The sequence below is a fragment of the Stylophora pistillata genome, chromosome 2 (genome assembly GCF_964205215.1).
Source record: "Stylophora pistillata chromosome 2, jaStyPist1.2, whole genome shotgun sequence".
Lineage (NCBI taxonomy): Eukaryota > Metazoa > Cnidaria > Anthozoa > Scleractinia > Pocilloporidae > Stylophora > Stylophora pistillata.
The window spans coordinates 34963476-34987377 of record NC_142520.1 but is presented as its reverse complement, the minus strand read 5'-3'; the positions used below and the strand labels follow the sequence as shown (position 1 = coordinate 34987377).

Sequence of the window (23902 nt, the reverse complement as noted above, 5' to 3'; positions counted from 1 at the left end):
ACCGGCAGCGCAAAAGGATGCAAGCCAAGCATTGTCCCTTGCTGAAATTCATGGATTCAATTTGGAAATCACTCCCATTAAGGAAAGGCTAGAAGATATCGACAATAAAATAGCATCGAATGAAACGATGGATTTCCACGAAGAAACCTGCCATGTCGATACACTGTCATCCAGTACAGTATCATCTCAGCGGAACTCTCCTTGCTCCTCGGGATGTGAGATGGAGTAAATGTAAGATGCATGTCATGTATTATGTGATGCTTTTCCTGTGTAAGGTGCATGCCACTTTGAAATGTCCAGGGGCCACTTCACATGAGCCTGGGAAGTGAGGTATGTTGAGGAAAAAATTTGCCCTCTGTTATATTCTCCCATTACATTTAATTTCATGAGAATATTTCAGTTCAGTTTACCTGTAATTAAGAAAACAAAATCCTCTTGAAAAATGTCACAATTACAGTTCTTCTTCAGTTTCCATTCAACTCTATCAAAATTGCAATCATAGCAGAAATTTCCAATAAGAATCTACTCATATGAGCCATTGATAATATATACCAAAAGCATTTGCAATGGTGAGTCAGGAACTGAACTGGCTGTTGTGACGAATTTGGCAGTTTGGAAGCAAATAATTTAAAATCTTGTAAAGACTTGAAAATTAAAAAAAAATTGCTTTAAAGGTATACCTCTGTCAGTCTCGTGGTCTTAGATCTAAGTTGAGCATGTCCCTATGTTGTGATCTTATGTTAGTATTAATTTACACATTAGGTTCAAGTGTTTCACTCCACCTAGAAGTATAAATGAGTTCTAACCCCAATTCACTCCCATAAGTGATTAAGGCATAATTTCTCTTTACAATATCAATACAAAATCAAACAGCCAAGTAATGAGAATAGCAAAAAATGATCAAATAGGGATTATCATTTTCACTGCACACCAAATTCTCAAATAAACTTTGTAGAAAATGTATAGCAAACAGCGAGGGGAATTTTCACTGAGATCTTGGGAGTGAAAAGGGTTCACAAACTGTCAGAGAAAATGGCTTCACTTTAATGGAAGCCAACTAGCCACACACTAGTAGAAATTCAGTTTTAGTTAGTGGTTTTCCATTTCCACCCACCAGTTTGGCTAGTAAACAAACTGAAATTGTTGTAACATCTAAGTTGTCACAAACCACTTGTCTAATAAGTTGAAAAAAATCGTGTTAAGCCCTGAATGAAAATGAAAAAATTTGGAGCTGGACTAGTATCTATTTTCTCTTTATAATATCACCCCTGAATCAAACATTAAGGTCATGAGAATAAAGGAAATGATCATCACCTTCAGAGGCGCTTGATTGTAAAAGAAATTCTAGGAAACATGTAAAGAATATGCATCCTGATGTTATGGTCCAAAGGGATAACCCTTGAACTCCCGCGAGTGACCAAGACAGAACTTCTTACAATCTCAATACAATATCAAGCACACAAGTGATGAGAATAAAGAAAAAATATAAATGAGGGGATAATTATTTGATCCAATACCAAATTCTTCAAACTAACATAATGAGAATTATTTGGCAGAAAGTAAGGAGAATTACTAATCAGATCTTAGGAGTAAAAGGGTTAAACTGTAATGGATTGGCTTGCAGTTTAGGGAGAATCGAGTATCAGTAAGAATCCTGTAGGGATAAGCACTAGCAGCATGGGCCAAGCTTCTGCAGCACAGATAGCTAGCAGTGCTTGGTTTGTTTTTCTTTGGGTTCCAAGTTTCCCACAGAAATCTGATTAGTTTTTCTTTACAATTTGTCACGATAAAAAGCCCTGTTTGTTTTCCAAATATTTATGTTCCTCTGCAGCTTTGATTCTCATTTGCAATTGCAAATAATTAGTGTACTACTTGTACTTTCATGAATAGAAAAAGAATGACTTGTGAAGATAGGGATAACTTTCACAACACAAAATCTATTTTGTTCCCCTGTGCTATATCATCACATAGTTTGATTAGTACTCCTTTGAGCCTAACTAAACATTTATTCACTTATTATTTGGTATCATTGTCTCAAAAAAATGCAATGTGTGTCAATTCTCGTCTAAGCAAATACCCTTGGTATTGAGAGATAACAAAATAGTTTATTTATATCTACCCAGACATGCTACTTAATACCAGTGAAAGATTCAAACATGCATGGCTTTTCCTGCACACTTGATTTAAAATTTAACTCATCAATTATCATGTGATTCATTTTGACAAGATTTCTTGGTTATAATCTTTATTATAATTGATAATTTATTAGCTTTGCCAACGTTACAATCTTTAATTATAATTGATAATTTATTAGCTTTGCCAACAATACATACAATATAGAACACAGATAAATTATAATAACAATTACAGGCAGGCAACCACAACAGTGATAGCCTATTACAGTTCTTGTTTTTCAGTGAATATCAGAACAGGGTTCACTTTAATTAAGGCAAGTTTCAGTCTAAATCATCAGTAGTTTCAATCTACCTATTCACATCAATGGGGGGAAATATTTGTGATTTGTTAGTCTCTAATTATCTTTCCTCCTGTTTGTAAATTTTTCCCCCAACTATAGTAATTATTGTAACTTTGCCTAATTTAATTCACTGTAATTGTCGTCACCAAGTGTTTTGATCAGATGCATTCTATTACCTCATTTAAAAGTGAATGCAGAATAAACTTTCCCCTTTTAAAGTCACCTCTTGGTTTGAGTCTAAAACCAATACTAGCCAACTAACCACTTTGAAATAAGTTGGATCAGAGTCACAAGCATCGAGAATGTGTCTGTTTCATGAAAAAGGGTTCTTGGTTGCATGCTTACCATGACAATGAACCATCTCTAATAACTTAGTGAAATAATATATGCTATTTTAATTTACACTTTTAATGATGCAAACATCCTTGGCCATGGACCCTTGCGAATCATTTGTAACTTCCTCTTTGCTTTTTATCATTCTTAATTTTTTTAAACACAACTATTGGGAGTGGTGTAGATAGGCTACAGAAATTAAAGACAATTTTATTTGCATGTGCATCTAACTAATGAATCATTCTAATGCCAGTGTACCTAACATGAGTGTTGCTTTAGATCTGATTAATAGTGAGGGACAAGCTGTTCAAAACACCAGTAGTGCTAATCCACTAACACTGAAGAACATTCCTCCAAACTGTGAGTTTCAGTGTTGATATATGCTACTTTTCAGAAGTACAAAGTCATATCAGGGATTAAGGAGAGAGAAGGTTTCTCTTCTCCAGCCCCCCTCCTTTTATATGCACTTCATTAACTGAGGCCATTTATTTTCATGTAAAGAGAGGGTCCTTTTGAAATTGAGTGCCCTTCAAAACTGACACCTATACTGAGTTTCAAACAACTTTACCAAAATTCCATGTCCAATTTAAGTTGGCATCGTGCATGCAATTGTTAATTACCTTTTTGAAAATACTTGTTTCCTTGAGAAGAGTAAGATGCAGGGATCCCCCTAGGGCTCTCCTAAGAACAACACAAAAATATAACTGATCTGTGGTGTTAACAAGCTTTCACAGGGCACTTGCAAGTCATGCTCTTTTTCCCATAAAGTTAAAGAGGTGTGCACTTGCCTTGGTATTTTACACTTGTGAGTTTTGCATGCTCTTATTTCATTGATTTGCATATTCTATGCCTTTTCATCTTATGGCCAGTTTATTTGAAGTCAAAACTGTTTATGCAAATCAGTTAACTACATGCTGGTATCCCCCAATTATTCCCCCATGTGTACATCCATTTGTCTCTATATACAGAAAATTTATTAAAAATGAAAGACCTGAACTGAGATAAAAGTTTACAACATCTTTTCCAGGTAGTACACAGACATTTCACTGGAACAACCACCCACATACCAGCTGTATTTAAACTTTGATCAAATCCCTTTGCCTTCCCTTTGTCCCCTGTGTACGACTGAGTAAATTAGGTAAACACAGACTTAATATTCCCGAGCCATCCGCTCTCGAAGGTTGTAATCTATCAAGGTATAAAATAGACCTGGTAAACTTACCTTTTTCGAAGTTTCTTCTCTGCTTGTTATTGGATATCCATAGTGGTTGGCTGGACCTTTGCCACCAAAACTATGCTGAGTTTGGTTGGTTACCAAAGTCGATAGAATCACCGCCGCTCCTACCAACTTCTTCATCCATCTTCGCTGTGAAATATTCGCACGTGTTTCCAATAATGCTACACGTGAGACTAAGTATCGAGTTCCCAGGTAATAACAACTACGCCGCGCAAAGCTCAGTAGTTGAGCATGGTTCTTTACGGTGTGGCTCAGTTTAGCGCCTTATGCTCTGTGGATTCTTTTCGCCACCTACTAAAAAAAAAAATTAATAATAAAAAAATAAAAAATATCAAAGGAAACTGTCAATGAGTCGTGGATACATTGTGTTTGAATGAGTTTTGAAGATAACTGCCTCCCGGTTAGCTCAGTTGGTTAAGCGCCGGACTGTTGTGCGGGAAGTCGAGGATTCGAGCCCCGGCCTGACCAACACTCAGGGTATTAAAATAATTGAGAAGAATATGCTACCTTTCTATAACACCGATCAAGAAATGGTTAGATATTTTAGTCTTCTCGGATAAGGACGAAAAAATGGAGGTCCCGTCTCCTGCATCTATTAATTGGTTAATTTGGTAAAGTCCCCTGCACAGTGTTGTAAAGCGCCATGAGTTCAAGATGTAAGCGCTATATAAACACAAGTTATTATTATTATTATATTATTATTATAATTAAATTCCAATGGGTAACTCCCGGATACAGTTGAAACTACCTGGTATTACTTTGAACTGCTGGGGTGCTGTTGGGTGAATGGTCAGAACTCACATTTAGCTATCGGTCAGTACAAAATACAGACTGCAAACCGGGTACGAAATGCAGACTTGGCACAAAATACAGACTGCAGACTGCAGACTGCAGATTGGGTACAGAATACGCAGACTGGAAATTTTGAAAACTCATCGTAAAAAAAAACAGTGTCACGCAATCGCCTTTAAGCAATCACTTTCATGATCATTTGCACTATTTTGGAATATTCTTTGCCCATTTCACCGCATATTTTGTATTTAACAAAGTGGCCACTGATTTCGGTTCTTGAAAAAGCGGCCACAATCGTTTTTAAACAGAATTTCAAGTCTTCGTTTACTCAGTACTAAAAAGTAAAAGTCAGCTTTTGTAGGCGGTACTCTTCACCTTTTAAACCGATATACTTATATTTTCATTTTGTTGACACATTTTTAACGTTCAGGGGTGTACACACAGTGATTTTCGCAAATTAATGTTTACGTAGTCACCAAACAGATGAGAGGTGAAACCATCAGAAAAGTAAACAACTGGCCAGTCACGAAAACGACGCTTCGCTTTCCGCTACAAAAATTCGCTGGTGACTCATTTTAGCGATATATAACGATATAAATACTGACGACTCGCAGTGAGAAGAATGAAGGCTTGAAATTGTATTTAAGAACGATTGTGGCCTGGACGCTTTGTTAAAAACAAAACATACCCGGGAACGGCAAGGAATATTCCACAATAATGCAAATGATGGCGGAAGATGATCGCGGAAAAGCGATTGCATTAAGCTTCTTCACTCATAGTTACACCTTTCGTCTTTCAAAGAGCTTTGACTCGGTTACACATGTGCTATCTGCGACGAAAGGTCGAGTTAAATTTTAACGTCGCAGCATTACTTCGGAAATGTGATAGAGCCGATTTGCGCTTGGGAGTAGGATTTGCTTTCCTTCGTAAAATTTTGCAATATGATCATTTTTTAGGACACAGAAATGTAAAAATGAGGAATTAACTGTAACTTGTGAATTTTCTGGTACAGAATGGAATAGAGTCATTATAGGAATGTAATGTAATTTCACGTCTCTACGAAAAATGATATTCACGTCCACATTGCCGTGGTATTTAAAGTCTACGAACAAAGCCTTTGAAAGTTTATCAATCCTACGTAGAGTATGGTTCTACCTGGCCTCCCAAGCTGACAGTTCCTTTTAATTGTTAAACAAGTGCTGCCATTTCTTTCGAATTATTTGGCTCGTTTAGCCCCCTCCTTAAGACATATTCCCTTTTCCCATACCAAATTAAAATGTAGAAAAGACAGTTAAGTAAAAATGCCGGTACATGTTGGATCTGAGAAACATTTCACAAATGGGAGATAGGGGTAGGAAGGTAAGTGTCCTACCCCAGTGTAACCCACCCTTACAAGTTTAGGATACATATCTTATTTTGATTGTACCGTCTGAGGTTGAATAAGAATTAAAGTCTCATCCACATTTTTCGATTTCTTGTTTACTTAAAAATTATGTTTATTTTTATGGCAACATTTATACTTCTCCGTTACATTCATAAAACTGTTCATGTTTACAATCCTGGATCCAACAATGATTTGATTTTCCTTTTCATCTTCCAGTGGGTTGTTTAGGAAAGTTCTTGGTCATTTCGTTTTATTAGGAATCAAGCTCAATGAGAAACAAATCGTAACACTCAGAGGCATCCACTTAATTTTTCGCGGAACAAAGTAAGACCTACTGAGCACACTCGTCGCGACTTTGCTGGTGCGGTGTCGGCTTCACCATCCTCCTTTAGGTCTTTAGATAAACTTTTTTTGACCAGTTTCGGCAGGAATCCAAGCATTTTCCGACTTGCTTTCAAGAAGTGAACTTTCCATTTTTGTTTCTCGAACAACCACTTCCACTGGAAATAGTAGAGGTACCCGGCAATTTTGAAACGCTCATGGCAGCCATGTTTAATTACAACTCCAAGAAGCTGAAATTTTTAAAGGAAAATGTAGTGATTTTAGATTTTTATCAACGACTAATATTGGCGCCTTCGCCTGTTTCCATGGCAACCGATGATTGAGAAGAGCCCTAAATTTCCACTTTTTTCAGTCTCACAGAAAACCTGGTCATTAGATTTTTCCATTAGTTTGCGCGAAGCTTTTATTGAATGATTTTTATTGTTTTATATTAAATTTAAGATATTTTTACAAACAGTTTTCTTAAGAAATTAAGAATAAAACTGCCCTGTAAATTTTGATTTTCTCAGAATTCCTTTGCTAGATTTTAGTTTCAGAATTTTCATTATTTGAAGTGCTTTGAAAATAGTATTTCTGCCAAATTCTATCAAATTCTAATGAATAGCTTCCGAAAAAATATCCTTTGTGTAGATCGTCTTGGATGGTCAAAAAACTGAGCAGTCTCACACGCTTTGATTAGTGCGCATGCGTAGCACAAGATTTTTTGATTTTTTTCTTTTCGAACAATCGATTAGTACTTTTGCGTTCATTGCCGAATGGGACTTTTTGCTGAAATACGACATGCTTCACAGGCAAAAATATGCCTAATAGTAAATAAACGTCGCATTGAACTCCTTTGAAATGACTTAAAAGTAAGTGTAACTCCAAAGGGTCTACAGTTCCACGAACACATCATTAATTTCGGCAAGTTTTCTTAAGCAAAAGTGTGCTTACATAATCAACATGACGGTTTGATCGAGTCTCAATCACAGAATAACGATGGAAACTTCCTTACTTGCAACTGATTTTTTGCTCAACAAAAGCGATATTGAGTTGTGAGTGATTCGCCAGTCTTATCTTAGTTGCGTAAAAGAACGGGCCAGATGGGCCAAATGTGGAAAATTGTCACCAATATTTTTCTAAAAATTTCCTCCACTTTCACTTTCGATTCAATTAATTCTACCTTTGATCACGTGGGTTCCCAGTCCCCACCACTCAATAAAACAAATAAAAAAATTACCCCATGACTTCCATCGTCCGTAAAAAGATGGCGTCTCACGAGCAACCAAACTCACTACGAAACGGTAAATACTCCATCAGTTTTGACAATTCCAAATTTGAAACCCTGATAATCGGTGATAACAACACTGTGAATGACCACCGTTCTGGACGATCAACAGCTTCATCTCAAGAATCCTCAACGATCCACGATAATGGCGAGTCGCTCGTTACGAAGGGAGAGCGAGTCAACATGAATTTGAAAAATGATTCAAGAGACACTGATAAAGCTTCCTTGCACTGCATTGGCCCAGAGTCTATCCCTGTCGTTTCAGTGAAACGAGACCGTGAATTTGAAGAATCGGTGAACGGATTTCCCGTAATTTGGAAAAAACTGCACATAGTGCGAATGGTGTTTTTGATGATTTGCATGCGAGCAAGACAATGGCAGTTTTGAAGACTTCACCATGTATTGTTGCGGATAGTTCACTAATTGCAAGCAAAGGCAAAATAGAGCTGTACTTTTTCAATCTGGTCGAAAAGAAAGACTGACGTAGTTTGCCACGAGAAGAGAAATAATGTTCCTGTTACTTAATTAACAGTTATCACGATGTATTCAAGTTTTGCAACCTGTGCTATCGGCTAAATACAATATTTATGTGTTCGTTTTTGTTAATTCTCGCCTAAACAACCCTACCAAGTTGGGAAAATCTGATTATTAGAGGCATATTCAATTCGCTGGGACCTCAAAATCATCACTGTACACATAGTATTCTTAGAACTGGGTAAGCTCATGAGCCACTTAGAGCTTTTATATATAGATGAAGCCTCTAAACTTTCAGATCAATGAGATATAGCGAATATATAAAATATGGAGGATATGCACCTTATTAGGCGTTTTGTTGTGTAGTATCGCCGAGTATTTTTACTCATTGTTCTGTATTTTGACGAGCCCGTAGGGCGAGTCAAAATACAAACAACGAGTAAAAATAGTCAGCTATACTACACAACAAAACGTCTAAAAAGAGATTTATTATCCAACACGCCAAATTGTTATTTCAGTGCGGGCGAATTTTGTGGGTATTTCTGGAGTACAAATATCGCGTGATATTTGTACTCGTCTCGCGCGTTATTTGAACTCTACGAAGCACAGTTGGATAATGAATACATGTATTGACGCCACTGATTTTACCTCCTCAGGAATGTGTCAAGAAAGCAAAATTCAGATATGGCTTCGATAAACTTCCTTTGAATGGAGAAATGACCCCGGAAGTTTCAAATCAGCTTAACAGCTGTTAATTGCACTTTATGGCTACAATGACAAAGAGAAAACCTTTAAGTGAACTCATTCCTCTTAGGTTGCCTCATTAACAGAATGCTCTGAGATATTTTTCAAAAGGCAGAGCATCATCTTCAAAATCAGGATAATGTGTGACATCTACGTTTGACTGTCACGTACTTGTTAAGACGAGTGACAGGAAGTAGAAAAACCAGGGAAAGGTTTTTGACTGAAAACACTATCTTATTGAGGAGAGTTCATGAAAGAATTTACCTCACAGCATTCCCTCAATTTGATGTAATCTGAGGATTTTGTAGGGATCACTTCATATGTTTAAATCCAAAATTTCCGTGACAATGGGAAAATTATAAAGAATGATTGGTTTTAATTGTATACTGAAGGATTCACAATCAACACTTCTTAGTCTATATCAGACGCTATGTTTTAGCATATTGGCCAATTTTATGAGCATTATGCAGCCCACAGGTCAAAGGTTCTAAACAATGAAAACCACCAACGACATTGGCGTAAAAGTTTTCTCCGTTTACACGTTCTATTATTCAAGCTGCAGCAGATTTTTTTGGCATAACTTTTGTCTCATCCTTGCCTCTGGTCGTCAGACCAGTCTCTTGTTATTTGTGCTGCATTATGCAACCTCCAAAAACCACTTGTAAGATAAAGCTAGCACATACAAAAGGAACATAAAATGAAGTCTGTGCAACATAATTTTCTTCCTTTTTTTTTACAAAAATTTAGAAGTTACTTAATTAGTTTTGCTCTGTTGTTAACATGTTTTATAATTTTAACTTAGTGAACAAAAATGATGATAATGGAAAAAATGTCAACTATTTTTAGCACCAGACTGCTTATCTTTTAAAATTTTACCAGTCAAAAGCTCTGGAACAATGAATTTCTTGAAAAATGAAAATAGTTTGTCATGTGTCTTTTCCCAAAACACACTATCAAATTGGATTGGTACAACTAAGATACCCTTGTTAGTGTAAATAACTAGATCACACTGATGTATCCCTGAAATAGCCATCTGCCCTTGAATTTCATGGTATAAACATAAACAATATCCACTGTCTCATGCAATTCAACATTGTTATCATTTGAGATGTGTTTTCGAACTTCTTTTTCTGGTATATCTGGATATTCTGGATTACCCAAAAACTGTAAAGCAACTGGCTGAGGGTATAATACGTGAAAACCAGCCCTCAATTTGTCTCTTATTTCAGATGCATCAAACGCGTTAAAGGGCCAGGCTCAAAATTACATGGCTGAGAAAAACTTTTCTGGTCTTTACCAAATTCAGCTTTAATAATTGCTAAATCCCTCAATCTGAGAACATACTCATTTTTGTGAGACCTTTTTTTCCACTCACATTTGCCTGATGTACATGTAACTGCATTGTTATTTGCAACAGTACCATTTATGTCGAAAAGTAATGCTCCTACATGCCTACAATAGCCATCCAGTCCACCTTTACATGGGCAGAAAGCTGAGTGCACCTCTCCATTGTTTTTCATAATGTTGCCTGAATAAAAGTGATTTCCTTCTTCAGTTTTTGGTCGTTCCGTTGGTTTTACACTAAATTTAAAGAAACAAAACTCATGATTCACTACGGGGCAGTACTTTAGATCAACGACGTGTCCATCTTCATTTAACTTGAAACCACGCAAGCTTTAAATTTTAAACGATCGAAGAATTTCTTCGGTATAATCTTCATTTCCAACAAGATAAGTGTATAAATTTGCAAATGTAAAGTTAGGAATCGAAGAGAAATTGTGAGTCCATCCTGTAAAGCTTCCAGGGTCAGGTAAACGACCACTGACAGCGTTCCATTTAGATTCGATTGCTTTCTTCGTGTCCTCTACGTTTTCGACTAGCTTAGGTTGCTTCATATCTCGCGATTGCAGCATAAATCAACGAGCTCTGCCTTCCTTTATGCTTTCCGTTGTCGCTAAGCTGGATACCTCTATCTTGTGTAAATATTTCTTTAATTCAGGGACTTTCAATTTCGAGAAATCGTTATTTTCATCAATATTTACATCCACAACTCCATCGACAGCAGCCATCTTAGAATCAATGCACGGCGCCTCGTTCTGATGCAAAATTTAGGAACTAGTCCACTTGCATCAAAAAATTTGCAAGTCGGCTATTGGTTACTAGTCACCTTCGAACGTCAATCACCTCGATCCTCACTTCGACCACAAATACTCAGTCGATCGAAAATCGTTCTGTTTTCATTTGGGAGTGTTGAGTTATACTTTCTTTTCTTTCTATTAGTCTCGTATGTGAAGTGAAATACAATTGGATCTGTAGGTATCGTTTTACAGTCTACATATTGCGACCATGGGAAATGTTTTTAGTTCTCTGCGGCGCTTTGTTCGTTCAAGATGGGAAAACGTAACTGGTGTGGTACATGTTCAGCATCACCAGACTGAGAGCATCAACTCTGTAAACAACGAAAACGCAATACAGGCTGAAAATTACTCAGTCAACGACAAAAACTTCGAACAAGTTGAGAGAAATGAGAGAGGAAGTCGAGGTGAGCCCTTGCACGAGACGACGAACGCTCCGATAGCATGCCAGAGCGCTAACATAAACATTTGCAGTGCACGATTCGTAACCATCGGTAACAACAGTACGATCAACACGACGAGAACAGGACGAAAAGGGGAGGCTATTACAGTGGTTTATGCCATTACAGAGCTAGGAGAGCAAACATCGTGCCAAGTTAGCCCAACTGCAAACAATATCAATATCCTGGCGGATATGGTTGTTCTCGGAGATGGAAACCAAATTTACCTATCGAACATCAATCGAATGCTCCTCGTCGACCTGCAAAGAAACGTTAGTCAAGTGTTGCTATTTCCCCGAGCATATGAAGTCCTTGAGTTACCGTCGCTCGGAGTTGACTCTCGGAGTCAAAGATTGTTCCACATCATGGTTGAAATAATAAATATGCTGTATCCTTTACGCGACAGAGGAAAATGGCAGGAATTTAATTTTGCTTTGAATTGGTTACGTTTAAAATACGAACACTATCCTGAGATTCAATGTTTTCTCTTGATAGAAGAAAGTGTCCAGCTGACGTACCAAAAACAACTAAAGCGGGCGAAAAAATTGGCAGGAAGCGCATTAAACATTATTTGGAGTGAATTCAGTGGAGCGTCACGAGAAGTTCTGAGAGTGCTTGCTTATGCTGCTTACGCAAGCATCTTTCGACGCCAGCCTCGTAAGAAACTGGGCAAGGCGTTTAAATGCCTGGAGAAAGCAAAGGAAAGTGCTGTGATGATGGAAGGTGTAAATTTGATTATACCTAGGTTTGCTCTCGCTATTTTCAGTTATGAACAAGGGCGCTACAATATGGAATTTTCAAAACTGAAATCTAAGTCTATTCGGACAGAGGCACAAAAGTTTCTTAGCCTTTCCATCGACCGCTTCAGAGACCTGTCGAGTGAAAATTTGTACTCGGCGAGACAGTGCTTCGCGCTAATCTATCTTGCAAGATTAGCCCTACCTTCAAGTATGCCAACATCTCACGAAGGTAATCGCCAAATCATTCCCAAGAGGGATTCTGCACGAGCTCGAAGGCTTCTTTGCGAATTTGACAGAAGTACCCAGGTTCTCGATAAAATTCCTACGGCGGCAGAAATAAAAAACGCACTAACAAAATCGGAACTTTGCTTTCTTAAGAGGGACTACCCAGGGGCTAAGAAGTATGGTTTCCAAGCCTTGGATATCGCAAAGGCATCTGGATTTGAGTTAGAAACGGAGCCTGCTCAAGAAAATATGAACCATATTTGTCACTACTCAGGCTACTGTGCTACTCAAACAACATCAGAAAAGCGACAAGATAAAACAACTTCAAGTGACAGCTACACGTGTAGTTCGTCCACAGATTCTGATCAAAGAGCATCGTAATTCGTGAGTACTCTTTAAGTTCAAATCCATGATCATTCTCTCCTCAGGCCAAATGGCCGGTGATTTGTTTGAATGATTGAGTTATAGTCAACAAAAGCTTGTGAAAACTTTTTGTAACACTTATGATATTGACTAAGGTGAGGTGTTCACCAATTGAAAGCAATTTTTCTAATTTTGTAATCTTGTATTGTGGAACTGTAAGAAAACTTTATTTGTTGCGATAGGCTCTGTGCAGCCTTCTGTTTAATGTACTTCAGGATATATAGCAAAGTTTGTTTCTTTTCAAATTGAAAAAAAGTTTTTATCATCTCTACTCTATAATTTTCTGTTTCCTTTTCTTATAAATATTTTCAATTACCTATATAAAAGCATACCTCAATATCCCAAGTATATGACCTGCTTGAGATGTTCTTCTGAGGTGGTTAAGATCTACATAAAAGCAGTGTCATACTCTGAACTTTCATGCAACGTGTCAGCAAATTTTGGGAAGCGGTTAGAGCAGGCGTAGAACTGATCAACTCTGTAAGAAAGAATATAAATAAACGTGACCCAACATACTTGTCTCGAAATCATTTTTATCTGCGAAGGTTTTCAAGAATCGTGCTATAATCATCTTGAATTGATATCACTTCCTTCATTGCTGAGTTATTGTTACTCTCGGTTTTAACTTGTCGATTCAGAGTGTACAATTACCTGCACGCAGTTAAGTTTTGATCAAGTACGGCTACTCTCTGTACACCTCTTGGGGCAAGTAGCAAAGTATGAAATCCTACAGGCCACATACAATGCCGCTTGAAAATTGCGCCAAAATCTTCGAATGAATCCAGGTCGAAGTTTTCACTTTCGCTTATTGCAGGCGCAAAAGTTCCACCGAACCAATCAAAATCCGTTCAAACAAAAACCTAGTGACGTCACTTCCTGAGATCTTCCCGCGTTTCGGTGAAAATAATGATGGCGAGTTATCAACGAACCTCTCAAGAAAACGCTATAAGAAACATCAATATTTCCAATTGCCATATTGAAACCTTGGAGATGGAAACATTGTGAATAAATGCTTTCGGCGACTTGAGGATCCTGAACAACGCACAGATTCTAGGTTAGGAAGAACAAAAAGCCACGATGGTGAATGGCAAGGTACAAAGAGGAAGCAATCTAAAATTAAATTTCCACAACGTAAACACAGAGCCAATCTCAAGTTTTCTTCGAAAGCTATTTCAAGCGAAAGCGAAGAAGATGCATCTGACGGACCAGAAATTTTCCCAACTGCCTCTGGGGAATACGATCGGGGCTTTGAGAACTCGATGAAGAAATTCCATTCTGTTTTGAACAATCTGCATCCTCTACGAGACAGTGGAAATTTCAAGGAGTTTATTAATCTCTTAGACCGTATCCTTTCAGCTAGCAAAGGCGATGCAGAGCTCGAACTATTAATTCTTATTGAGAAAAGCGTTGTCGTGAGCTATCAAAACAACTTGGAGACGGCAGAAACGATGGTCCTAGAAGCTTTAGACACCTTGAAATCGAAAGCGAAAGTATAGATGCTCGACTTCCTGGTATCAATGGCAAATCTTCACCTAACCGGCTTTTACCGACGACAGAGCAAGCATGGAAAAGCAGAATCCACAATTAAAATTGCCGATCAGAACTCGCGAAAAGTAAACTCGCGCTTCTTGAGAGCCTTGATGTTCTATGAAAAGGCTAATAATTTGACCAAGTACATTTCTTCTGTACCTCTCGATCGGTTCGCACGCAGAAAGCTTGTCGAACAGTCGAAGGACTACATAAAGCAGTGCATAGCCCTATGCATAGAACTCGATGATGGCAGCATTTACATTAAAAAACACCACTTTGGGCTTCTTAAACTGGCTTTACTAGATCTAAATTGCCGCACAAGAGCAGCTCGAGAACAGCTGACAAGTAGTAAGTGCATCGCAGATGCAAAAACCTGCCTCGAGACAGTTGAAGAAAAGTATCGGAAAGAAATGAGCGAGGGACAGATGATACAATTCTTTGTGGCCAAGTCAGACCTAAATTACAGGCTTGGAGATCTACAGGCAGCACAAAGTTATGCAAGCCAAGCATTGTTCCTTGCTGAAACTCATGGATTCAGTTTAGAAATTACTGCCATTAAGGAGAGACAAGAAGATATGCAAAAACAAATCGCATCGAAGGAAACGATGGATTTTGAACCAGTATCCTACGAAGAAACCCGCCATGTCGATACACTGTCAGCCAGTACAGTATCGTCTCAGAACAACTCTCCTTGCTCCTCGGGATGTGAGATGGAGTAAATGTAAGATGCATGTCGTGTTTATGAAATACTTTTATTGTGTAAAGTGCATGCCACTTGAAAATGTCCAAGGGACGGTTCATACGAGCCTAGCAAGTGAACTGTTGCTGTATTTGGGATAAAATTTGCCCTCTAAATATTGTCCAATTACATTCAATTTTTTCGCGGGGAACAGTTTACCCGCAGTTTAGAGGGCAAAGTCCCCTTGAAATATGTCAGAATTACAGTTCCTTTTCAGTTTCTATTCAACTCGCTCAAAATAGTGATAATAACGGAAGTCTGCAGTAAGAATCTAACCATACGAGCCCTTGAAAATATATTCCAAAAAGCATGTGTAAATAGTGACTGAAACTGAACTAGCATTGTATTGATATTGTAAGGAGAAATTCTGTCTTGGTCACTCATGGAAGTCAAAGGGTTATCAAATTAGATTCAAGTGTTTCACTCTACCTAGAAGTATAAATAAGCTCTAACCCCAAGTCACTCCCATGTGTGACCAAGACATAATTTCTCTTTACAAAATCAGTACAATATCAAACAGCCAAGTGATGAGAATAGGAAAAAAACTATTAACTAGGGATTATCATTTCCATTGCACACCCAATTCTCAAAACAAACTTTGTAGGAAATGCATGACAAATAGCAAGGAGAATTTTCACTGAGATTTAGGAGTATAGTAGGGTTCACAAATTGTAAATTCAATGAAATTTGACAAATATTCAGAGATTTACTCGCTGACCCCTGAGAATGACTATAAGTAACTATTCTCTCCTTACAATATCACCCCTGAATAGTGGATATGATCAAATGCACATCACAACACTTTTCGTGGGGAATTTGGCCGGACTGCATCAGCAGTTTACAAACAATCAAAGGAAACTTATTTGAAGATGCCCCCTCCCCCAATTCCCAGTAAACAGGCCAGACCACATCACAGTAATCTCATGAGTGGGTTCATTAACGTCCCCTGCCTAACCAAATTATCTAATTAATAGATGCAGGAGACGAGACCTACAGTTTATTCGTCCTTATCCGAGAAGACTAAGAATCCCTGAATCAAACACTGAGGTCACAAGAACAAAGAAAATGATCACCAACTAAAGAAGCTCATGACTGTAAAACAAATTCTCCATGTCAGCACCTTAGGAAAAGGTTTAGGGAACAGTACAGAGGATTATTTGCATACTGATGTTTAAGGGTACAAAGGGTAAAAATTGTAATGGATTGACATGCAGTTCAGAAAGAAGATGCAGTTACCGCTATTCCCCCCTGTAATAATCCTATGGGGATGAGTAAAGCAGCACAGGCCAAGCTTCTGCCCTACAGGTAGCAAGCAGTGCTTGGTTTGTTTTTCTTTTGGAAAATCTGATTAATTTTTATTTGGAATTTTCCATGAAAAAAAGCCATGTACTACTATGTTTTCAAATATTCACATTCCTCTTCAGCTTTAATTCTCATTTGCAAAGTTGTTGCAAATAAATAATATATTAATTTTATGAAAGGGAAAAAGAACGGCTTGTGAAGAAAGTGATAACTTTCACATCACAATATATATATTTTGTTCCCACTGTGCTTATTATGTCAACACATCAAGTTTGATTAGCATTCCTTTGAGCTTAGCTAAACATTGATTAGTTCATATATTGTCTACAAAAATGAAATGTGTCAATTTGTGTATAAACAAATACCCTCATTATTGAGAAATGGCAGAATAATTTGTTTTAATGAACTCAGATATGCTATTTAATTCCAGTGGCCAAGGGACCAGTTTCTAAGTGGCCAGTTGGCTCTCAAGCATTGAGAATTTGTATGTTTGATAAAAAAGGGTTCCTGGCTGCATACTTGCTGTGACAATGAAACAACAACAAATACTGGGTGAAATAAGATGTTTTTGGACACTTTTAATAAAACAATAATTATCCATGGGCCTCTGCAAACCTTTTACAACTTCCTGCTTGCATTTACCTGATTTCTTTAATCCTCAGGCTGATTATTTGGAGTGGTCTGAGTAGGTTACAGAAATTATAGAAAACAAATTAATTAACCATTCTTTTACTAGTTGTCTAACATGAATTTTAAGCCTTCAATCAGAGATTAAAAAACAGGGCCAAGCTGTTTGAAACACTAATAGTGCTAGGCCATGTTCAACAGCCATGGAAACACAAGAAATACTTCTACACACTCAGTTTTAGTTTTGATAGGCTACTTCTCAGAAGTATAAATAAGTTAGGGTGAAACCTGTATATGGAAATCATTGTTTCATTCCCTAGCATTTGTATCAGGGATAGGGGAGGAAACGTCTCTTTTTCTCCACCACCACCACCCCCTCTCTCCCTCCTTTATGCAACTTTTTTAGGCTCTTTTGCCCTGTTGTTACTCATGAAAATCCCTCTTGGCTGAAAAGAAATAAAAAAAAAGACTGCTTAATTAATTGAGGTCATCTATTAATTTTCATGTAAACATCACTCATTGCTAAAAGAGAGGTTCTGCATTTTGAAAGCAAGTGCCTATTAAAACTAACACTGACTGGGTTGCAAACACCTTTAACTAAATGCAATGTCCAATTTAAGTTGGTATCATGTCTGCAATTGTTTATTACCTTATTGAAAATACTTGTTTCCCTGAGAATTGTAAGATGCAGCAGGGATCCCTGAGGCACTCCTATGAACAATACAAAAACATAACTGATCTGTAGTGTTATTAACAACTAGCTTTCATAGGGCATTTGCAAGTCATATACTTTCCCCCCTAAGAGGTGTGCACTTGCCTGTGTATTTTACACTTGTAAGTTTTGCATGCCCTTACTTCTTTTATTTGTATATTCTTAGCTTTTTTATCTTATGGCCAGTTTATTTGAAGTCAAAACCTATTATGCAATTGAGTTAACTACATGCTGGTATCCCCCATTTATTCCTCTCTGTGTACATCTATTTTGTCTCTATATACAGAAAATTAAATAAAACAGAAAAGACTAGAATCGTGATTAAGGTTGGAAAGAGTACCATATAAACCCATACATTAATTATGCATTCCACTTCTTTGTCTTTCACGACAATTAAACTTTAAAAACAATGTCTACTAGTCTGAATGCATAATTAATGTCTGGGGTTATATGGTACTCTTGCCATAAAAGTTTATTACATCTTTTCCAGGTAGTACACAGATACTTCTCTTGAACAACCTCACACATACAGCTGTACTCAAATTTTGATCAAATCTCCTTGTCCACCCATCCTCCCATTGTTCCCAATGTACGACTGAGTAAATAAGGTAAACACAGACTTCTTAGTTTTTTTGAGCCATCCGCACTCGAGGGTTGCCATCCATGAGAGTATAAAATAGACCCTAGAAACTTACCACTTTTGAAGTTCCTTCTCTGCCAGTTACTGGAGATCCATAGCGGTTAGCTGGACCTTCGCCACCAAAACTATGCTGAATTTCGTTGGTTACATCGATAGAATCGCCGCCGCTCCAAGTGACTTCTTCATCCGTCTTCGCTCTGAAGTATTCGCACGTGTTTCTGACAATGCTACATGTGAGAAACAGTATCGAGTTCCCGGATAATAACAACAACGCCGCGCAAAGCACACTGGTTGAGCATGGTCCTTTGTGGTACATGGCTCAGTTCAGTCAGTGCCTTGTACTCTGTAGATTCTTTTCGCCACCTGAATCATAAAGTTTTTATGTTACTTAAAAAAAATTAAATATGTATGGGTAAAAAAAAAAAAAGAAAGAAAAAAAAATCATCTTCTCTAAGAGGCAAGAGGGGTAGAGTGGGGCGGGGAGGTGGGTAATTAAGTTTCTTTCCTTAATCGTTGATTGAGGTTTATCTGGGATAATTAAGACTCGAGCTTGGGCGTAGGTTTTGCTTTCCTTTGTAAAATTATGCACTAAGACAATCTTTTTAGGATACAGAAATGTAAAAATGAGGAATTACCTCGAATGGGAATTCTTCTTTTCATCTTACAAAAAATCTCAATAATGTGAACATCTTGTGCAGAAGATTACTAGTATGGTGGAGAAGACGATTCGAACGCATAATATAGATCACGGTTTTTTTTAAATGAGGTATGTAATCATAATTGCAAACAAAAATAACGAGATCGGTGTGAAATCACAGATGAAAAGGGCCAAGTATAGATCGAAGAGAGCGTATTTATGACTGATAGGGCTGTAGCTGAATTTGTGCTGCTGAATTTGTGAGGTTCGAACTAAAAGAAAATACAGCAGAAGCTAAACTAAAAAAATATCTCTGAGAAATGTAACACTAGCATAAATAACAATGAAGCGATTATTAAGTAAGCTGAACGCGAGAAATAAACCAATGTGCGAACCAAAAATAAAAAGAAAGGAAATATCTTAAGTGTAAAATAAAGAAAAACTTACTTTGGTCTAGCTCCTCTAATGATTGTTGGTAAACTCGCTAATAGCAGATGATCGGTGAATAGCAGACAAAATTTGTAGTATCGACAGCACCTTATGGCGATGAAGTATGAAATCTAATATCTAGAAACTGATTGAAATAAAAAATTATTAAGTAATGATCATTAACCAACGAAATCGAAGAGATAATAGACCGGAAGAAACATTTCAGAAAAATACACGAGCTACGCGTTTCGAAAACTAACAGGAATGTAATGCAATTTTCGCGTCTCTACGAAAAATAATATTCACGTTCTCACTGCGGTGATTTTTAAAGTTTACAAACAAAGGCTTTGAAAAGTTTATCTATCCTATGACGTAGAGTGTGGTTCTACCTGGCTTTCCAAACTGACGGTTCCTTTTATTTGTTAAACAAGTCTTGTTATTTAATTGTTCGAGTTATTTGCTGATTTTTCCACCTAGTTAAGATATACGCCCTGTTACCATACTAAATTAAAATGTGGGATAAGATCGTAAAATAAAAATGCCGGTACACATACCTTCTGGATCTGAGAAACATTTGACAAATAGTAGATAGGGGAAGGGAGGAGTAAGAGTCCTGCCCCAGCCCACCCGTCCTACTAGCAAAATTTCAGCTAGCAGATTGTCAAAATAGAATCTCATGTTATCAGTTTTCGTTCGCCATTATGGCAGTCTCTCTGCCAAGCTCACAAGAAGACGGGAAATACACCATCAATATTATCAACTCCAAGATTGAAACCCTAGTAATTGGTGATGGAAACGTTGTGAATAACTATTGTCGATGTCTTGAGTATCCTGAGCATTCTGCAGGTTCTCGATCAGGAAGAAAAACGACTCGAAGGACGGCCACTTACCACGATGGAGGGGAAAGACGCAGAATTAAACGCAAACAAACGAAGTTAAGGTTCCCCCAGCGCAAATATATAGGCGATTCTAAGTTTCCCTCGAAAAACATTTCGGACGAAAGCGATGAAGATTCTTCTTACGGTCACTGTGGACCAGAAATATTTCCTTCGGTTTCAGGGGAACGGGACTGTGCATTTGAAAGATCGATAAACCGATTTCACATCATTTTGAACAGACTTCATCCGTTACGGGACAGTGGCAATTTTGGGGATTTTACCAGCGTCGCAGATGGTATGCTGATGAGTAGCAAAGGTGATTTAGAGCTGGAACTCTTAATCCTTCTCGAGAAGAGCGTGATTGTCAGTTACCAAAATGACTTGGAGAACGCGGAATCCATGGTACTAGAGGTGTTAAGGAAGTTGAAGAATTCTAAAACTAAAGTTGAAATGAGGGACTATCTGGTGACCATGGCCCACGTTTACTTGACTGGAACTTACCGACGGCAGTACAAGCATGGGAAAGCGGATTCCACCATAGCTGTTGCAGAACAAGTATTACCAAAATCACAAAATGAAACTGCTCGTTTCGTAAAGGCACTGATACTCTATGAGATGGCCAGCAATTTGACCATATATATAAACTCTGTTCCACTTCATCTTTCTGCACGCAGAAAGCTCGTGGAACGATCGAAACACTACATGAGGCAATGCATAGATCTGAGTATAGACCTTGATGGTGGCAGCCTATACATTAAAAAACATCACTTTGGGCTGCTCAAACTCGCCTCACTAGATCTTAATTGTGGCACAAGAGCAGCTCGAGAACAAATTACAAGTGATAAATGCATTGCAGATGCCCAAAACTGTCTTCGAGCAGTTCAAGAAAAATACGAGGATGAGATGAGCGAAGGACAGAAAATACAGTTCTTAGGGGCTAAGTCAGACCTCAATTATAGGCTGGGTGATCTGGATGCAGCGCAGAGTGAAGCCAGTCAAGCACTGTCCCTGGCTGAAACACTTGGATTCAATCTCGAAATCATTCCCATCAGGGAGAGACTAGAGGATATCTCCAAATTAATAACATCAACAGAAATGATGTCTTTGGAACCATCCTATGAAGGATGTGTGAATTCCCTGTCATCCAGCACTGTGCCATCTGAGAGGAACTCTCCTAGCTCCTCAGGATGTGAGATGGAGTGATGTGATTGCATGGTGTGTGTACAGTTTTATCTATTGCCTATCCTGCATGTGTACTCTGTCGTTGCATTTCATCTTAAACATGCGAGGGCTTCTTTTTTTTTAATAGGCCATTTTACAGTACTTTTGTGTACTTAGTTGCCAAGCCTTTGATTCAGAGTGAGGCTTAAGGTGACCTTGTTGTGATAGAGACCTTTATCCACTTGGCATGATAACAAAGTGATTTACATTTGAAAGGCAGCAAGGTTTGTATCATAACAAGGTCAACCCTAGCCTCACTCCCATTCATAGGGTTGGCAACCAAGCACACAACTGTAAAATGGACTTTTCTCAAATTATTTTCACTGGTGTAAACAGGTAACAGAAATTATATGTAGAGCCAAATATTAGAAATTTATCGATAATTCTGTTATAAGTAACGGAGTCTTAAGCTCCAAACTCCTTAGAATGACCAGCAACTAATTTCTCCTTATGGTATAACTCCTTAATCACTCATTAAGGTCATGAGAATGAAGGAAATGATCAACAGCTAAAGGAACTATTGATTGCTAAACAACTGCTCCTTATCAGCAACTAAGGAAATCTATAGAGAAAGGTATGGAGAATATGCATACTGATATTAGATTGAAAAGGGTTATGCTATTGAAAAAAGGTCCAAACTGTTCAGAACACTAAATATACAATTTGCTAATCTATGCTTGACTGCCAGGGAAACATGACAATGTGCTTCTGATGGGCTATTTTAAACAAGCACAAGGCCAAAGCAAGTGTGAAACCTTGAAGCCTTTGCCTAGCCCACATATCAAGAGAGGGGTGGGAAAGGTTTCCCTCTCCTCCAACTCTCCCTTGCTTAGGTTTTTTCGGTTTGCTTTACCCATTACACCCAGTGTGTTTATTCTCCATTCTGTTCTCTATACATTCCCTAAGGTTCTGACAAGGAGAATTTGTTTGATAATCAATGGCTTGTTTAGTTTGTGATCATTTCCTTGATTCTCAATTGACCTTGATTTTTGATTTAGTGGTCACCGTGATAGTGTTTGGAGAAATTAAAAGCTTTTTACTCAGGGGTTTAAATTAAAGGACTAAAAATCCTTACCTAACTGTTGAACTTGTGCTAAAAGGAAATAAAAAAGTGTTATACTGACAAGGCTTTTTTATTATCCCTGTAAATAAGACTCATTGCTAAAGGAAAGGTTAATTTTCAAAGTGAGTGCTCTTGCAACCTAGATATGGCCTTTTGAACTTGGAAATCTTAACCTAAATGTTCTGGAATTCAAGGTGACATGGGGTTTCTTATTGGTGATTGCTGTAAGTGATGAACAATAGCTGAGCTCCCGTCATCACTTCAAAATGAAGACAGTCGGTATTGTCAGTAGTTCTAGAAGTAAGGAGAACTGAAGTATTTATTCAAATACAAATCATGCATTGATCATTTTGAAGCCCTTGGCAGCTCCCCAGACATTTGAACCTTCCAAGTTTTGAAAACAAGATTTTGTAGAGCTTTTCATTTGAGCCAAACACTCATGAAAATGAACTCTTCACCATTAAACACTGCCATATCAAAAGATATTGATAACACTTGTTTTCCACTGGAAATACTTGACACTTACAGTTCAAATTTCCCACCCCAGCCAGGCAAGGTTCAAATTCCCCATTCCCCAGGTACTGAAAATGCTCAACTGCCTGTGGGTTGTCCAGGGAGTGGGAATGTTGAAGTTTCAAATTCATTGGCATATTAGTACATATATTAGCACATTAGGTTCAGGTGTTTCATTCCACCTAGAAGTATAAATGAGTTCTAACCCTAAGTCACTCCCATGTGTGATCAAGACATAATTTCTCTTTACAAAATTAGTACAATATCAAACAGCCAAGTGATGAGAATAGGAAAAAAACTATTAATTGGGGATTATCATTTCCACTGCAGACCAAATTCTCAAAACAACTTTGTAGAAAATGTATGACAAACAGTGAGAAAAATTTTCACTTAAATTTTGGGAGTAAATTAGGGTTCACAAACTGTGAATTCAATGAAATTTGACAAGTATTCAGAGATTTACTCTGACTTTGAAAGGTTCAGTTCCAGCTACTCCCCCCTGTGATAATCCTATGTGGATGAGCAAAGCAGCACACTGGCTAAGCTTCTGCCCTGCAGGTAAGTAAGCAGAGCTTGGTTTGTTTTCCTTTTGGAAAATC

The 23902-nt window shown here is 37.8% G+C and overlaps 4 protein-coding genes and 1 pseudogene across 6 annotated transcripts in view; 4 read left to right on the top strand and 1 right to left on the bottom strand.

Annotated features, from left to right (window-relative positions):
• Positions 1 to 2698, top strand: part of LOC111334582 (uncharacterized) — a 3768-nt gene extending 1070 nt beyond the window's left edge. Inside the window, exon 1 of the mRNA XM_088747182.1 lies at positions 1 to 2698. This exon is cut by the window's left edge and continues 1070 nt beyond it. Within this exon, the coding sequence (XP_088603308.1) occupies positions 1 to 229 (229 nt within the window). The 3' untranslated portion in view covers positions 230 to 2698.
• On the bottom strand, positions 2285 to 20295 carry LOC111334581 (uncharacterized). Of its 2 annotated transcripts, XM_088747193.1 has the most exons (9): positions 20183 to 20295; positions 19647 to 19773; positions 18618 to 18925; positions 17860 to 17921; positions 17226 to 17264; positions 13345 to 13490; positions 6558 to 6794; positions 4032 to 4340; positions 2285 to 3490 (listed from the first exon to the last, which is right to left on the bottom strand). In XM_088747193.1, exons 3-6 carry the CDS (start codon positions 18876 to 18878, stop codon positions 13400 to 13402), a joined length of 453 nt encoding a protein of 150 aa, XP_088603319.1. In that variant the 5' UTR covers positions 18879 to 18925; positions 19647 to 19773; positions 20183 to 20295; the 3' UTR covers positions 2285 to 3490; positions 4032 to 4340; positions 6558 to 6794; positions 13345 to 13399. The 2 variants fall into 2 exon arrangements, with proteins under 2 accessions (XP_088603319.1, XP_088603320.1); XM_088747194.1 differs by lacking the exons at positions 2285 to 3490; positions 4032 to 4340; positions 6558 to 6794; positions 13345 to 13490 and having other exon boundaries at positions 17132 to 17656.
• Positions 11210 to 13527, top strand: LOC111345397 (uncharacterized). The gene has a single exon (XM_088747179.1). It carries the CDS (start codon positions 11396 to 11398, stop codon positions 12968 to 12970), a length of 1575 nt encoding a protein of 524 aa, XP_088603305.1. The 5' UTR covers positions 11210 to 11395; the 3' UTR covers positions 12971 to 13527.
• LOC111345398 (uncharacterized) lies at positions 13911 to 17187 on the top strand (annotated as a pseudogene). Its single transcript, XR_015996089.1, has 2 exons — positions 13911 to 15263; positions 16256 to 17187. The product of XR_015996089.1 is annotated as an uncharacterized LOC111345398 (transcript).
• Positions 20281 to 22853, top strand: LOC111334580 (uncharacterized). Its single transcript, XM_022940368.2, has one exon. It carries the CDS (start codon positions 20330 to 20332, stop codon positions 21707 to 21709), a length of 1380 nt encoding a protein of 459 aa, XP_022796103.2. The 5' UTR covers positions 20281 to 20329; the 3' UTR covers positions 21710 to 22853.
• Positions 22854 to 23902: the final 1049 nt, after the last annotated feature.

Bases quoted from the DNA above. Each gene is read 5' to 3' on its own strand.
- LOC111334580 (XM_022940368.2), top strand. From the start codon at position 20,330: ATGGCAGTCTCTCTGCCAAGCTCACAAGAAGACGGGAAATACACCATC.
- LOC111334581 (XM_088747193.1), bottom strand. From the start codon at position 18,878: ATGTACCACAAAGGACCATGCTCAACCAGTGTGCTTTGCGCGGCGTTG. The intron at 17,922-18,617 runs GTAAGTTTCTAG...TATTGTTCATAG, and splicing joins GAGAAGGAACTTCAAAAGTG to GAGTGCCTCAGGGATCCCTG. The intron at 13,491-17,225 runs GTAAATGCAAGC...TCTTTCTTACAG, and splicing joins CTGAGGATTAAAGAAATCAG to AGTTGATCAGTTCTACGCCT.
- LOC111345397 (XM_088747179.1), top strand. From the start codon at position 11,396: ATGGGAAATGTTTTTAGTTCTCTGCGGCGCTTTGTTCGTTCAAGATGG.